Source organism: Uranotaenia lowii, chromosome 3 (genome assembly GCF_029784155.1).
Source record: "Uranotaenia lowii strain MFRU-FL chromosome 3, ASM2978415v1, whole genome shotgun sequence".
Taxonomy (NCBI): Eukaryota; Metazoa; Arthropoda; class Insecta; order Diptera; family Culicidae; genus Uranotaenia; species Uranotaenia lowii.
Genome location: NC_073693.1, coordinates 142,163,335 through 142,179,715, shown reverse-complemented (window position 1 = coordinate 142,179,715; position 16,381 = coordinate 142,163,335). Strand labels below are relative to the sequence as shown.

Below are 16,381 nucleotides of genomic sequence, written 5' to 3'. Positions count from 1 at the left end.
CGTGCAACTCTCAGTTGTATCTTGCCAAGAACGAGGTGACGCTCACCTGGTTTAACCACCTCGCTCGTTGTGCCCCTGCTCGTCTCGTTCCTACCGGATTTGTAGCGAACACCTTTTTTGCAAGACAGTCGTCCGGCATTCTCGCAACATGTCCGGATACTGGGTTCACCGTAGTCGCGCGAGCTCGTGGTTCATCCTTCGGCTGCACACTCAGTTCTCCTTCACGCCGCCAAAGATGGTTCTTAACACTCGTCGCTCAAATACTCCGAGTATACGCAGATCCTCCTCGAACAATATCCATGTCTCGAGCCCGTAGAGAACATTCGGTCTAATGAGCGACGTGTAAAGGTTACACTTTGTGCGAGAGCTAAGTCTTCTCGACCGCAGTTACTTGTGGAGTCCATAGTAGGCATGACTTCTGCTGATCATTTGCCGCCGAATCTCACGGCTGCTGGTGTCATTGTCTGCTGTCACCAGTGAGCCGAGATAGACATAGTCTATCTCCAGCTTGTAGCCGTCGCTCATGACCTTGTTATTACTGGACAAGCGGGATCAGTCAGTCTCGAATCCGCAGATCAGCCTTTACTTCGTCTTGGACGATGGGTCTGAAGTCCAATTCTTTTTTTGGCATGCATTTACTGATGCCGAAGGATGTCGTTTGATCGTCTTGTCCATAATGTCAGCAGGGCCAGGTTTCCAACCACGTCTCGGGAAATCTGGGAAAGTATATTGTTCTCCATGCTTTCTCAACGCGGTTTAAACAGATCCGATACTCACACCTTCTTCTTTAGCTAGTTTTCTGATTGAAAGATCATTCACAGTGTCCCATTTGTGCACAATCCGTTTTCGTTGCTCGGGAGTAAGGGCGAGTATTTTCAGACTTCTTCGCGATAAACGTCAAAAAATTACAACGCTTACTTCACTTGGATGTAAACAACAGTACGCAGCCAAAATTGGGTTGAACACTACACGATTTTTGAAATGACGGATATTTATTACTACCGGAAAAGTCTACATATAATAAAACGACTCCAAAATGACATTTATGATGAAAATCGGTACACTAGTTTTGCAAATGGATCCCAAACTGTAAGCCGGTTTGTGAAAATCATTTTGAAATTCTAGTTTTACGTTATAGAATGCTGCAAAAAATATATTTTTGTATTATTTTACCAAACTATTTGACGAAACGTTTGATTGGATAGAATGCTGAAGGAATGTCAGAGTTTCACTAGACTACGTTGAACGCCGTCAGCAGTTGTATAAAGCAACTTAAGTTTCATTATTCTGAACTGAAGACAAAATCTATGATAAAACGCACAATAACAAGTTATTTTAAATGTGGGAAGTTAATAGCGGTGTATAATTTTGCTGTTTCATGTCTCACATATTAGTTTCAAAAGATTCACATATAAATGTTTTTCTAAAACCACTCAAATCGGGTTGGTCGAAGCTCAGCCATTTGTAATGTTCGTATGACTCATTTGTTGCGGATATGAAATTCAGAAAAAAATAATTACTGTCTGGAGCTACGCAAAAATCCTTATGCTTACAAGTGTGTTCCAAAGTTCTTCGAAATAACAGGTTACCTCATCCGCCATATTGGTTGGCAGATTTCCAGAATGATGACGTAGTTGTTATGAAAAATAGCGAGCATTGTATTGAATTCTACAGTTTATCCATAAAAAATATTTTTGATGCCAGTTATTTGTACGCCACTGACCTCAAATGCATAAATTCGACTTTCCAGATTTATGAGCTTCTTCAAAAAATACGATTTGGTTTGTGGTTCTCCATAAAATGCGAATTAACCTCGGAAATATCTAAATTTTGGTGGATATTGTAATTACTGGAAACTATTTCTAAGCATATTGTAAGCTTTAAAATGGAAAATATTACAAGAAGACACATCTAATAGTCCTAATAAATCATTTAACACGCAAATTTCGAGTTCATAACCAGTGAAATATTTAATTAATAAATCATCTTTTCTCGTAACTATTTTCTTATTCGATTTTTGGAATGATTCCAAGCTCTTTATTCGATATATTTCATACTGAAATCAATTTTTTCAACACTAACTTTAGTTCCTTAACACTAATTACTGAACTTTTTTATGCAAATGACGAAAAACGTAGATTTATTTTTTTTCCAATGGAATGTATGAAGAATTTCATAACAACTACGTCATCATGCTCGGCGTGGGGGTACGTTCACACATGATTACGGTACCCTATAATTCAAATACTCTGAGTGTGTTCGATGAATAAAATATGTGAATCTTGGATTTGAATGCAATGGTTGAATTAAAGGGAATCTTTTCGATTGCTTTGATTCAGCAATGAAAAAAAATATTTAACTCATAAAATGCACTTAGAGCAAGTTCACTGGTGTTGGAAGAAAGTGGTAGAAATTTGGACACATTTAGCACATTTTGAAAGTTTTGCCATGCAAAAACATTTTCAAGTACTGTGGCCTTCAAGCTTTTTTACAACACATGTTGTATTTTTGCATGCTGTGGCTGTGATGCAACAATAGCAATATTTTCATCACATACGGCTGAAATAGAAACAGTGCTGTATAAAAATACAACGCCCAAAGATCTTAAAAATATTTTTGCATGGTAAAATTTTCAAAATGTGCTACAAGTGTCAAAATGTCTACCATTTTCTTCTAACACGAGTGAACTTGCTCTTAGATTTGGAGGCTGTTATACAGGTTAAAAGGTTGAAAACGAATAACTTTGATCAATTGAGAAATGTATTTTTGAATTTTAGCAAATGGTTCATATCGTAAAAGACATTTTTAAAGGACATGGAAATGGTCAGTAAAAAGTAATTATAAAGTAACATTCTTAATAACGAAGAAGACGAGAGATTTGCTGGAGAAGTCTTTCTTTATTATATAATTTATTTTTTTTTATAAATCAATGTGTTGCAATACACAGAGAGTATATATTATTTAAAATGTTTTATATTATTTAAAATGTAATTTTAAAGTTTTAAAATATCTGTTTTTTCGAAGACTCAAAACAATCACCTCTCCTGATAAAATAATAGAATTTAGAAGCAATCAGGTTGTTGGATGTGAAAGTTTAACTTTTTTCCTTTGTATAGGTATAGTTTTAGTGTTATTTTTACGGTCATTCTATGATTATCGTTGGATATTTAAAAAAACGGACAATTTCTTTGAGAAGCCTGTTTAGAAAAAAAAAATGGCTAAAAACTTAAGTTTGAAGAAAAAATAAACACGGGAACAGTTGGAGGACCTTGGGAATTGTATGAAGATAAAATTTGATTTGTTTTTGAGGCCAAAAAATATTGAGAAATGTTAATAATTTTTGTCCCTAAATGTATGCTGCAACATTGTCCATCTTTTGAGTATATTTGTTTTTGACAGAAAACGTTGAAAGATTCAATTGAGTTTAAACAAAAATACTGTTATTGATGTTTTCAGCCTTCTGTGCTAAATGGCATCAATACAACAATTTTGAAATGTTGAGATACATAAGTAAAAGCCATAGTGATCAAAGTTACCCCGAAACATGAAATCTGGTATTGTAACCAACTTTTAGTTATAGCTACTAATGTTGTTTGAATATTCTACTATCAATGATCATGCTTTATACTCCTTACCTCAGAAAGCAATTTAAAACTTTTAAGTGCAACCCCTTCCAAAATACTCGAAAATGAGTTAAAAAAGTGATCAATTTTTTTTTTTACAATTCGTTTATTTGAAACGGCTCATACAAATTAGTTTAACGGAGCCGGGAGACCATTATTTTAATTTACATAGCTTTTTTCACATGGCTTTTTTCACAATGTTGTCCATTTTTCTTTTTTAAGGATTCAAGTTTTGAGTTCATCGTTCATTATTCAAAACTACGATAGACAAAAAAGAAAAAGGAAAAAGAAGAAAGGGATACTTAAACGCGGAGATCGATAGATTTAAGAAAAAGGTATAATTCGAACATATAGTCTAGGTCTACCACAGTCAACACATCCCTTACTGGAACATTAGGTGGTTTACCTCGGGCCCGAAGGGAATCAATCAAATTCGCTCTGGCGATAAGATGGTCCTCACACGACCAAACAATATGCTCGATGTCATGGTAACCCTGGCCACAACGACACAAATTGCTGCTAGCGAGATTCACACGATAGAGTACCGCATTCAAGGAATAATGATTGAACATGAGACGGGAAAATGTTTTAATAAAATCACGACTCAGGTCCAATCTATTGAACCATGGTTTAAGGCTTACCCTTGGGATAATCGAGTGAAGCCACCGACCCAACTCATCCTCGTTCCATTTGCGCTGCCAGTTGACGAGTGCATTTTTACGGACCAAAAAGTAAAATTCGCTGAAGGCGATTTGACGCTGATAAATAACACCTTCCACTGCACCCACCTTTGCTAACGAGTCGGCCTTCTCGTTGCCCACTATTGAGCAATGTGACGGCACCCAAACAAAGGAGATGGAAAAGAAGAGTCTAGATAAAGTACTCAATGATACCCGTATTTTCTCAAGGAAGTACGGCGAGTGTTTTCCGAGCCTTAATGAGCGAATAGCCTGAACAGAGCTAAGGCTATCTGTAACAATGATGTAGTGTCCAATAGGTCGTGCTGCTATACTGTCAAGTGCCCAATGTATAGCTGCTAACTCAGCGATATACACTGAGCATGGATACTGAAGTTTGTAGGAAGCGCTAGTACTTTGGTTGAAAACGCCAAACCCAGAGCATTCGTCAATTAAAGAACCATCAGTAAAGTACATTTTTTCAGCATTGACGTGTCCATACTTAGCTTCAAAAATCCTAGGAACAATAAGAGAACGATGGTGTTCCGGAATCCTACGGATTTCAAGCTGCATGGACAAATCAAACTGGACAGAAGAAGTGTCGTAATCAGGGTGAAAAACACGATTGGAAGAGAACGATGAAGGATTAACCTGCATAGACATGAATTCATGATATATAGTCATATATCTCGTTTGAAAATTTTGCTCTAGTAGCTTTTCAAAATTTGCAATCACCAATGGGTTCATGACCGCACACCTGATGAGGAACCGGAGAGATAATGAATAAAACCTATCTCTTAGTGGGAGTACACCTGCCAAAACCTCGAGACTCATGGTGTGTGTTGAGGGCATACAACCCAGCGCTATTTGGAGACAACGATATTGGATACGCTCGAGTTTAATTAGATGTGTTTTGGCAGCTGATTGGAAACAGAAACTGCCATACTCTATCACTGAAAGAATAGTTGTTCGGTACAATTTGATAAGATCTTCAGGGTGGGCTCCCCACCAGGTGCCGGTAATTGATCGGAGAAAATTTATCCTTTTCTGGCATTTTCCTTTCAGATACTCAATGTGGGCTCTCCAGGTACACTTGGAATCAAACCAAACCCCAAGATACTTGAAACACCTCGATTGAGTGATCGCTCTGCCTAGGAGTTGAAGCTTAGGTTGAGCAGGTCTATGTTTCTTAGAGAAAACAACCATCTCAGTTTTCTGTGGAGAGAACTCAATCCCAAGCCCCAAAGCCCAGGAAGACAATCTGTCTAAAGTATCTTGTAGAGGCCTGTACAGATGTGACTCAGTATATCCTGTTACAGATACTACGCCGTCATCTGCGAATTGTCTTAAAGTGCAGCCTTCAGAGAGACAACTGTCGATATCACTTACGTAAAAGTTGTACAAAAGTGGACTCAAACATGAACCCTGCGGGAGGCCCATGTAAGAGATCCTTTTCACTGCAATATCTCCGTGAGCAAAGTTCAGATGTTTCTCACAAAGCAAGCTGTATAAGATGTTGTTCAATAGAGGAGGCAGACCTCGGGAATTCAACTTGTCTGACAAAACCTCTATTGAAACTGAATCAAAAGCTCCCTTTATGTCTAGAAACACTGAAGCCATTTGCTTACGTTTTGCGAACGCCATTTGTATCTCTGAAGACAGCAAAGCAAGACAATCGTTTGTCCCTTTGCCTCTGCGAAACCCAAATTGAGTATCTGAAAGGAGACCATTTGTTTCCACCCATTTATCCAATCGAAACAAAATCATTTTCTCCATCAACTTCCGAATGCAAGACAACATCGCTATTGGACGGTATGAATTAAAATCGGACGCAGGTTTCCCAGGCTTTTGGATGGCAATAACTCTCACTTGTCTCCAATCTTCGGGAACAATGTTATGCTCCAAGAATTCATTAAATAAATTCAATAAGCGAAATTTGGCGGTATCCGGGAGGTTTTTCAACAAGTTGAATTTTATTTTATCAAGTCCCGGAGCAGAATTGTTACAAGAGAGGAGAGCAAGTGAGAATTCCATCATCGAAAAGCTGGAATCCAAATCACATCTATTCAAAGGTACACTTCGGATGATTTTTTGCACAGGTGTGGAATCTGGACAGATTTTCCGTGCGAAATTGAAAATCCATTTATGTGAATGTTCTTCATTTTCGTTCGTGGAAGAACGATTACGCATGCTCCGTGCCACATTCCACAAAGTGCTTAAGGATGTTTCCCGCGATAAACCTCCCACAAAATTACGCCAATGCGCACGTTTTTTCCCCTTGATCAGGTTTTTAAATTGCTGCTCGAGAGAAAAATACGTGTTGAAGTTATCCAGGGTTCCGTGTTTCCGAAAAACTTTAAAAGCATTCGATTTGTCTTTGTAAAGATTGGAACACTGACTGTCCCACCATGGATTGGGAGGCCTTCGACGAACAGATGGAACTGGGATGGGATTCGTTTGAGCATACACTGCGCTATCATGTATCAAACGCGAAAGAAAGTGGTACTCCTCCAAAGGAGGTAAAACATGCATAGAATCGATAGCTGATATTATTGTGTTCGAGTACTTTTTCCAGTCGATGTGTCTTGTGAGGTCATATGCCATACTTGTTGAATTTAAGGAGTTTACCCCATTGGTGATTGTAATTTTGATTGGCAAGTGATCACTACCATTGGGATCAAGGACTACCTCCCACTGGCAATCCAATGATAGTGAATTTGAGCAGAGTGAGAGGTCAATTGCACTTTGTCTTGCAGGAGGTTTAGGTACCCGTGTTTTGTCACCCGTGTTCAAAACTGTTAAATTGAAACTGTCGCAAATGTCATAGATAAGAGTAGAACGACTATCGTCGACTTGTTCTCCCCAGACAGTTCCATGCGAATTGAAATCACCCAGGATCAACCTTGGCTCAGGTAGCACTGAACACAGGTCCTCTAGGTGACTTCGATCCACTGCAACTCTCTGAGGCCAGTACAAACTGACAATGCATAAATCCTTACCTCTTATAGTTGTATGACAAGCAACAGCTTCAATTCCGCCTGATAATGGAAGGTGAATTCTATAAAAGGAGTGGCGCTTATTGATCCCCAAAAGCACCCCTCCATAAGAATCGTCACGATCCAGACGGATAATATTAAAATCGTGGAATGAGATGTTAGATTGAGAAGAAAGCCAAGTTTCGGACAACGCAAAAATATCACAATTAGTTTTATGAAGCAAATAATTAAACGCATCAAGTTTAGGAATGAGACTGCGACAATTCCACTGTAAAACAGTGATATCTCTGACCTCTCGTATTAAATTAGTCATCAAGAGAGATAAACACTGAAAGTAGGGGCCAAGTTTGCATCAATTGCTGGAAAAGTGTCTTTACAATAGGGAGCATTGAAGTAACAATGTTTCTGACAGAATCGGAAACTTTTAAAAATGTGAAAATACCGTTCATAATATCTGAAAACTTGAAAAAACCTGAAGAGATGGATGGTTCTGAATTAGTTACGTTGGAGGTTAGAGTTTTCGATGTTCCTGCAACTGATGTGTCATTAGGAGGTGTTATTTTAACACGAAAGCCAGGCGGGACTTCTTTATCCATAGCAGTTGATTTATTACCAAAGCTGAATGATGATCTAATCGGGGAGATTGTTCTTCTGATCTTAGCAGAAGGCGCTTTTGTTCGCTTCCTGGAATTCCTTAGCAAGACGAATGGACTCCCTTCATCAGCAGAATCCGTATCTACTTCATCAACTGGCAGAGCAGCGCTCTTCAAAATGGCGGCGTAAGAACGATTGGATCGTTCTTTTAAAGAACGCCTCTCCTTATCCCAACGACTCTTAAATGCCTCGCACAAAGAGATATCATGAGGTGAGCCCCCGCAATAGACACATTTCTGTTCTATTGCTGAGCACGCTCCTTCCTCATGATTCTCCCCGCAACGAGCGCAGCGTGCCTTGTTGCAGCAATGGGACTCGGTGTGTCCCATTTTAATGCACTTTTTGCAACTCATTGGGCGAGGCACAAAGAGTCGCACGGGTAACCTTAAAATGCCGTCAACCAAAACGTAATGAGGGAGGGCGGTACCCTCGAATGTCACTCGGAATGAGGCTGACGGTGAATAAGTTTTGACTCCGTTTTTGGTGGCGGCAAATGAAAGCTGTCGGCAATCCAGGATTTTGACCGTAGTCGAATCAAGGGACTTAAATTTGCCAACTCCTTTAGACAAAATATATTCAGGCGTCAGACTCATTTCAGATACTACACCCTCTATCTCTACGTTTCGAGAGGGAACAAAAACGTGATACTCCAATCGAAAAAAATCACTACTAACGATTTCATTTGCGGCCTTCAAATTAGCCACAACAACTCGCAATTTATTTGGTCTCACGCGAGACACTTCGGTTACGGAGGACCATCTTGCCAGATCCTTTGTGATCTGAACAACATTTAAAGCTTTCAATTTGGGCCGGAAATAAACTACCCATGGGCCAGAAAAAGTTGTATTCTCCGGGTAGGCCCTGAGTCGAGAGGTCTTCCCGGAAGTTTTGACAGAGTTCTCTAAAACATCCATCAAAATTTTGGGGTTTGAACTCTCGCCTTCGCTCATATTTTACTACGGAGACTAGAAAGTCTGCCGTAATAAAATATCAACGAATCTATAAAAATGACGAAATAGATAAAATAATAGAATAACAGAAAAAGAGAAATGAAGAACGAGAGGATAAATAATGAACGAATAAAAACAAACTTGAATACCTTCGATTCCTTCGTGGGGGTTCCGTCTATGGCTCCGCTGAAGTGGACCTCCAAATGATGGCGGCTACCTTGTGGCTCGTTGGTAATGTTGCGCCTGTAGTGTCGTGGTGATCTGTGCCTCCGTTACCCGATGACGACGGTGTTCAGATCCGGATGGATCGGTGCCCCTGCGGTACGCAGCCCGGATGTGTGGGGCGAACAGAGACGATGGCCTTGGTGCTGACGATGGTGGCTGAACTTAATTTGAGCCAATTGTTGCTGTTCGGCAATTGACGACCGAACCAGAAAAAAACCACTCCCGGTGGAAAAACTACAATTTTTATTAAGCTTTTGCAAAGCAGAGCAAAACACTCCGAAATAGCAGCGAAAAAACACGTCCGCACAAGCCAGACTACTTAGATCGAATGAAAAGTGATCAATGTTTCCCCAGTTTACGATACTTGTCAGAAGTTTACACCAATGCAAGGGCACAAAAATGTAAGATCTATGCACTGCACCAAAGAAGAGTTTAACAGCGAGAAGCTAGAATTTATAAGTAAAACGTTATAAAAAAAACGTAAAATAACTAGAAATGCTTGCCTAACTTTTAGGGGTCGCGGTTTTTTCGATACTCAACATTCTGTGAACACGTCAGTTTTTTATCAGGTAGAAATAACCTTTGTGCTTATTTGTTTCGAAAATATTAGGGAGAAATTGCCCTTCTGCTCGGCAGCAAATTTGTAAGTTTCTTCTCGAAGATCAAATCATTTTAGTCAGTAGTTCCATATCTACTGTTAGCCGTTTGAGGTTGCTATATTTAAGAATTGAAAGATGAAAGTATTAAAATAAGCTCACAACCAATTTTGAACATTTTCTTGTTTTGTTGTCTTTTCTTTTCAAAGGCACTAATAGCATATCAGGTTGTAGGCAACTTCCTCTTATGCATATTGTTAAATGGTATTTTAAAAAAAAAGATTTTTCTTACTTTGACTTGTTTCAATAAAGAAAGGTTATTTTCTAAGATTACCTTATTACCTAATAAATTCAATTTTGGAAAGTTTAGGTTTAAAAATTAGTGATGGTTTTGAAAACAGTTGCTCATCCCTGTTATAGCTTGTGCGGAAAACTTACCTATTCAAGTTTGATTCCTTTAAATCATGGATGTGCAATCTGTGGCCCGTGGACCGCTCCCGTTTTTTCAACCTGGCTCTGCATTTTTTTTTTTGCCACGCTCCAAACTTTTTTAAGTTAAAGCTCGTAAATTAGTAAATTATGAATTGTGTTTACTATATAAGCGGTCCGTCAAAAATAATGGAAACAAAAGTTGAGTTAGATAGTTCAAATAAAAAACATCACCAATTCATCCAGACGAAAACGAGTATCACCAAATGTAATAATTTTAAAACCTCTCTTCCCAACTCCAGAGAGAAAGAACCCATCATCTACGATGGTGACCTCATGGATGAAGCTGGCGTGCTGGACTTCCTCACCTCGCTCGAAGCGATGGATCTTCCGGACCGGATCGAGGAGGTCAACGCAAAAATCTTAGCCAAGATTATCGAGGATTCCGACTACGTGGCTGTGCTGTTCTGTAAGTATCGACGATTGGAAGCATAAATTAGAACCGTCAAAATCATCTCCTTAATTCTATCTATCACTTTTCTGTGAGATTTCATTCGAAAAGCTAGCACTGCGTCGTGCAGAGTATGAAAATTTTGTCTTATATTTGTGTACACCGATATATTTGTGTATAGATCCCACTTAATTGATGTGTAGAAATTTAGTTTAGATCGTAGTCCTTATTCCAAGCTAATGTTTTATTTTCGTCACCTAGTACATGTTGTATAATAGTAAACAACTCTAACTCATATAGTTCTCAAAATTGTGATTAATATGTAAAAACATGCACATAGCTAGCGCCTAGTTTATATTTTCCTTTTACATGATTTCCCTATCTCATGATTTCTCTCTCTTTTTCTTTTAATTTTCTTTATTACGAATGCTTTTTCACATGATACACTGTGTGCTGTACACGAAATGATTGTTGAATACTTCTTTGTCCACCCCCGAAAAAAAAATCCAAAACTATTTCTCAGGCACAAATCACGAAAACTGTCCACCCGGAAACAACAGTAAGTGTTTAAATATACGCACCGATTTGAAAAGATTCTTCCAATAAATAAACATCAAACAACAACCTGGCACTGATTACGAAACCCTGCTGCCAAAACTGTCCTCGTGTTCTCTAATAAACGTTCCATACGTGTCGATTGTCCCCGTCCGGTTTGAAGAGCTTCAAAATTTTGAATTTTAAAACAAGAACAAAATTGGAACACCTAAATCAAGACCTGGTTAGCACTAATCGTTACCCCTTTTTCTTTCAATATTCTACAGTTAAAAAAACTATTAATCAAACCCCATATAAAATTTCTACCATGTTGATTGTCCGTTTCCTACATGTTACTTGTTTCCCAGCTTATGAATACTTATCGAATGATATTTTTCCCCCCAACTCAGATCCTCGGATATGTTTACTGTGTATTGTTGTATGGATTTCGGCTTTAGCTAATCGCTCCCTGCTCAGATTTCCAAAACTTCTGTGTAATAACAACCCAACATCAATATGTGAACCGGATAGAAAACTCCCACCCTTTTATTAAATGTGCGGCGCGCTCAGTTTATCGTTTTTCGTCATAAATACTCCGTTTTGTTTAGAAATCAATTTTCCGCGGCCCTGGCGCGGGAAAGTGGAATACATTTCACTACTGAGAATATCAACATATGGACCGTAGACCATTACTCTTGCTGTTTTGATCCATTGTTGGCTTCCGTTGCGTTCCTATCGGAAGGTAGGAAGCGAAAAATGGTAGAGTCCATTCGAATGGTGCTGGTTTTTCAGTTTCAGACGTAGAGTGTAATTTAAACATTTTTAATTTCTGTGTTTCGGATGTAACGAGGGCAAGCGTGAACCCACCACGTGGGTCAACATGTTGATAAATTCTAAATGTTTCCTTCTGTAAGAAAAAAAAAACTCTTAAACTTTAAGCTTTAACCAGCAGTAACCCTCTACTCCGGGTCTACTAAAATCCGCATTAAAAAAGCCAATCATTATTTTATAAACTTTGTTGTGTCAGACAATTCGAAGAGAAATAAAAAAAAACCAACCTTTCTCTGTGTGGAATATAGAGGAATATAAAAATAATTATATTAATCCAACCAAAATTCGTAAAATAAAGTCTCACCTTGCTTCAGCGTACGAAAACAAACAGACTCCAATGTGACAACTCGATTGGTGATTTTCCAGCAAACTAGATCAATTACTGGAAAGTCCAGCAATTTGAAAACCGATTATCGATTTTTCAGCAAAAATGACAAAAACACAACCGATTGCTGAAAAATCCAGCAATTAGAAAACCGATTGCTGGTTTCCAGCAAAAATTTGGATTGCTGAACGTTTACAGCTATTTTTTTGGTGGAAATCGAGGCAAACATTTACAGTGTATACACATAAATTTCATTCCTTTCTAAAGCGACGAAATTTACACTAATAGGAAGTTATCTGATACCTTAGTCGTCCCTACCGGAAGAATGCAAGAGAGCGCAAGACTTAAAATCGTTGTCAGTGACATTATTTTCCAGTTTTCCAGCGTAGGGATGAATGACAGCTTGCTGTTAAATTCCCGAAAAAATAAAAATTATTTTCCAGTCAGTTCTCTCACTGAACAAAAATCAAGAGAGCATTTATTTCATTTAGATCAATAACTACACTCAGAAAAATAATATTATACATGTCATAAGATTCTCTTATGAAGTGGCGCATTAAGAAAAATCATTGAAATTCATAACACTGTCTTTTGACGTGAAAGAATTCTGAGATGAACACTAACTTCAATGAGCGCTTTTTGATTTTCATCTCATGGAAATAGGAAATATCACGTATAATGAAAAAATTTAAGGTATTTGTTGTTTACTTTTTATTTTTCGTCAAATTCGTTTGAAATACATCATGCATGCACTATGGTCACCATCAGAAGCAAATCGACAACCGGGTCCAATAATTTTTTTGCCGCATCCGGTTCTTTAGCCTTGCGCTTTTTGCCGGTCAGTATGCTGAAAAGTAAACCAAAAATGTATTTTAAATTCGCAAATATATTCAACGTTAGAAAAAATAGAAACTTCAACTCAAACTTACCATTTAAAAGACCACAATCACATTTAACTAGACATTTAGGAAAACGTATAATTTAACAATGAGTTCTTCGGCTGACGATGAAAAAACTGAAGGATTGAATGAATGTGTTCATTTTATTTCCACAATGTCATTTCTTCTATTTTTCATAAGATGATCCTATGAAAATTGAAAGAATTTCATAAAACTCTTATGAAAACCAATTTTGGACTCTAAAAAGTGGTTCATAAGACGCATCTTATGAAAATTATAATAAGAATTTGCCTGAGTGTACAGTTGTTCCCGCGAAAAACTGTCACATATTTCCAACAATTGAGCATTCTGGCAACACTCAGCACCCAAAGTTCTTCGAAATAACAGGTTACCTCATCCGCCATATTGGTTGGCAGATTTCCAGAATGATGACGTAGTTGTTATGAAAAATAACGAGCATTGTATTGAATTCTACAGTTTTTCCATAAAAAATATTTTTGATGCCAGTTATTTGTACGCCACTGTCCTCAAATGCATAAATTCGACTTCCCAGATATATGAGCTTCTTAAAAAAATACGATTTGGTTTGTGGTTCTGCAAAAAATGCGAATTAACCTCGGAAATATCTGAATTTTGGTGGAAATTGTAATTACTGGAAACTATTTCCAAGCATATTGTAAGCTTAAAAATGGAAAATATTGCAAGAAGACACATCTAATAGTCCTAGTAAATCATTTAACACGCAAATTTCGAGTTCATTAACAGTAAAATATTTAATTGGTAAATCATCTTTTCTCGTAACTATTTTCTTATTCGAGTTTTGGAATGCTTCCAAGCTCTTTATTCAATATATTTCATACTGAAATCAATTGTTTCAACACTAACTTTAGTTCCTTAACACTTATTACTGGACTTTTTTATGCAAATGACGAAAAACGTAGATTTATTTTTTTTTCCTATGGAATGTATGAAGAATTTCATAACAACTACGTCATCATGCCCGGCCGTGGGGTACGTTCACACATGATTACGGTACCCTATAATTCAAATACTCTGCTCAGCACCAGTCTTGAAAAATTTCATATTCACTTGCCTGACATTGCCGAACATTTGGAAAAAATCTCAGTCAGCCAGTTATTTTCCGCGGGTCATGATAAACAAACTAGAGGTACGTTCATGAAATCGTAATTCAATCACGTTCGGAGAATTGTATTTTCCATTCCTTCCACACTCAATCGCATACTGCTCTCACTGAAAATGAATTCTCACCGAAATCGTTTTCATGGTGATCCGAGTGAAAGTGACAGAACAAACATATCAATTCAAGAAATATCAGCCTGCTGACATTCCTGTTAACATAGTTTTCCATAGCGCTACAAATGTACAAATCTGCATTTGGTTTATGTTTTTCGTTGGGATATTAACGCTCTCGCGTTATTCATCCCTGAAATACAAATTTACAAATGCAGATAAACTTTGATAAAAATGTTCGTTTACTGCTTGAATCTCTTGACACCTATATAGGTACGCCTGATTTCAGTTACAACATCGATTTCTACCAAAAGTCGTTTAATGTCATCTTATCAAAAGAATAAGCTCGTCAAAATCTTTATGGAAAGCATCTGATGAACATTTTAATGACTTCTATTCTTGAATTGTAGGATTTTAATCAAAAAAAGTTTAAATAATGCCGGCGTAGATTAAAAATTGTAATAAGCACAAGATTGCAGAATTAATGTTCAGTTTAGCTTATATTTTCTCAAATTCTCGTTCTACTGTGGTATGAAGTTGAAGTTAGCCAAAAAAGATAATAAATTCCAAACAATTTATTTGAACATAACATCAGTTTTTAGGATAAATTTGATTGAATTGTGACGACCAGGGCAGGGCCCGTTTTATTGTCAGTGACACAGGTTCCCGATGTTCGTGCTTCTTCGGGAAGATCGGAAACTGAATCGGATTGTTTTGGAAAAATTTCGTCCTCTGAGGCCTTCTATTTTCTTTCCCCAATCTCCTATTTTTTCTGCCGGTGGAGGTCGACGAATATAACAATCCTAAAAATTAATTTTTTAAACTGATGTTCAATTGTAAAAATGCAACGTACAATCATAAAAAATACCTTTCATTCTTCTGTTAAAGGGCCCATTTTATTTTGCCAGTGATGCTGTGAGCTGGCTAGTGCAACCACTTCCTGTGGGCTTCACCGACAAAAGTGTTTCGAAAATTCTGAAACCAGTGGATTTTTACCGCTCGATGAAGGCATCGCTATCCGTCCTTATCCGTTGCCAGAATCAGCTCACTTTTTATGTTCTGCAGTCCTAATGTGCACGTTCACATCTCGTGAAGTGGTTAGTGAAAACCAGACTGCAACTGCAACTACAATTTAATGATCCGTGGCTGCCTCATCCATGAATTCCTCTAAAAATAAGAAAATTCAAATATTATCTACACGAATTTTAGTATACTACACACCTGATAATGGATTATGTGCTCCGAGAATTTTCCGACAAGATTTCGAGCACCTCCAGCACTAACATTGTTTTAGTGAAAATTTCAAAAATAAAATTGACAGTTGATATTGACATTTTAAAATTTCAGTGATCTCTCAAATGAACTGAGCAAGGCACAGATGAACATTCAGAAAGAAGAACATCAATATGGCAGTGATAGCTGAACTCTGTCGGTGCACTTTCATTGATGATTGTTTATTGTTTAGGCTTTAAGTTTCAGGTCACCAATATTGTTGAGATTCAACATACTTTTTGCGCAGAATCTTTTAAAATATGGTAAATTTGGATTGTTGGAATTCATATTAATGAAAGAAAACTATTTGACAAGCAGTTATCAAAAGCTACAGCCAAGAGAAGCTTAAAAACATGAGAAAATTGGAAATGGGCCAACTTTTCGAAAAATGATCAATTTGGTATCCTCAAAAACCCTTGGTCATTGAGTTTTTCGATCTTATAAAAATATTGGCAGTTAGGTCAAAGAGTTGGCACCATTCTGGATTCTGGATCTGGATCCATAGTAAGGCATTGAGGAGGGATAAAACAAGAACCTCGTCTAAAGGCGGGGTTGGGAAAGTACGAAAACAATTCGAAAAATACTCACAATATTTACTTTTCTACTTCTACTACTACTTCTTAAAAATATAGCTTTTCAAAACTTAGGAAAAAATAGTTGTGCAAACT

The 16,381-nt window shown here is 37.5% G+C and overlaps 1 protein-coding gene across 6 annotated transcripts in view; it reads left to right on the top strand.

Moving 5' to 3' along the window:
* The window catches only part of LOC129756793 (uncharacterized), a 77,376-nt gene that overhangs the window by 24,115 nt on the left and 36,880 nt on the right, over positions 1 to 16,381 (top strand). For 4 of the 6 annotated variants that reach the window (XM_055753806.1, XM_055753808.1, XM_055753809.1 and 1 more), the window contains exons 3-4: positions 10,453 to 10,619; positions 11,125 to 11,160. In XM_055753806.1, coding sequence (XP_055609781.1) covers positions 10,453 to 10,619; positions 11,125 to 11,160 — 203 coding nt within the window. The remainder of the gene's footprint in view (positions 1 to 10,452; positions 10,620 to 11,124; positions 11,161 to 16,381) is intronic. The other 2 variants (XM_055753807.1, XM_055753810.1) reach the window with 1 other exon arrangement.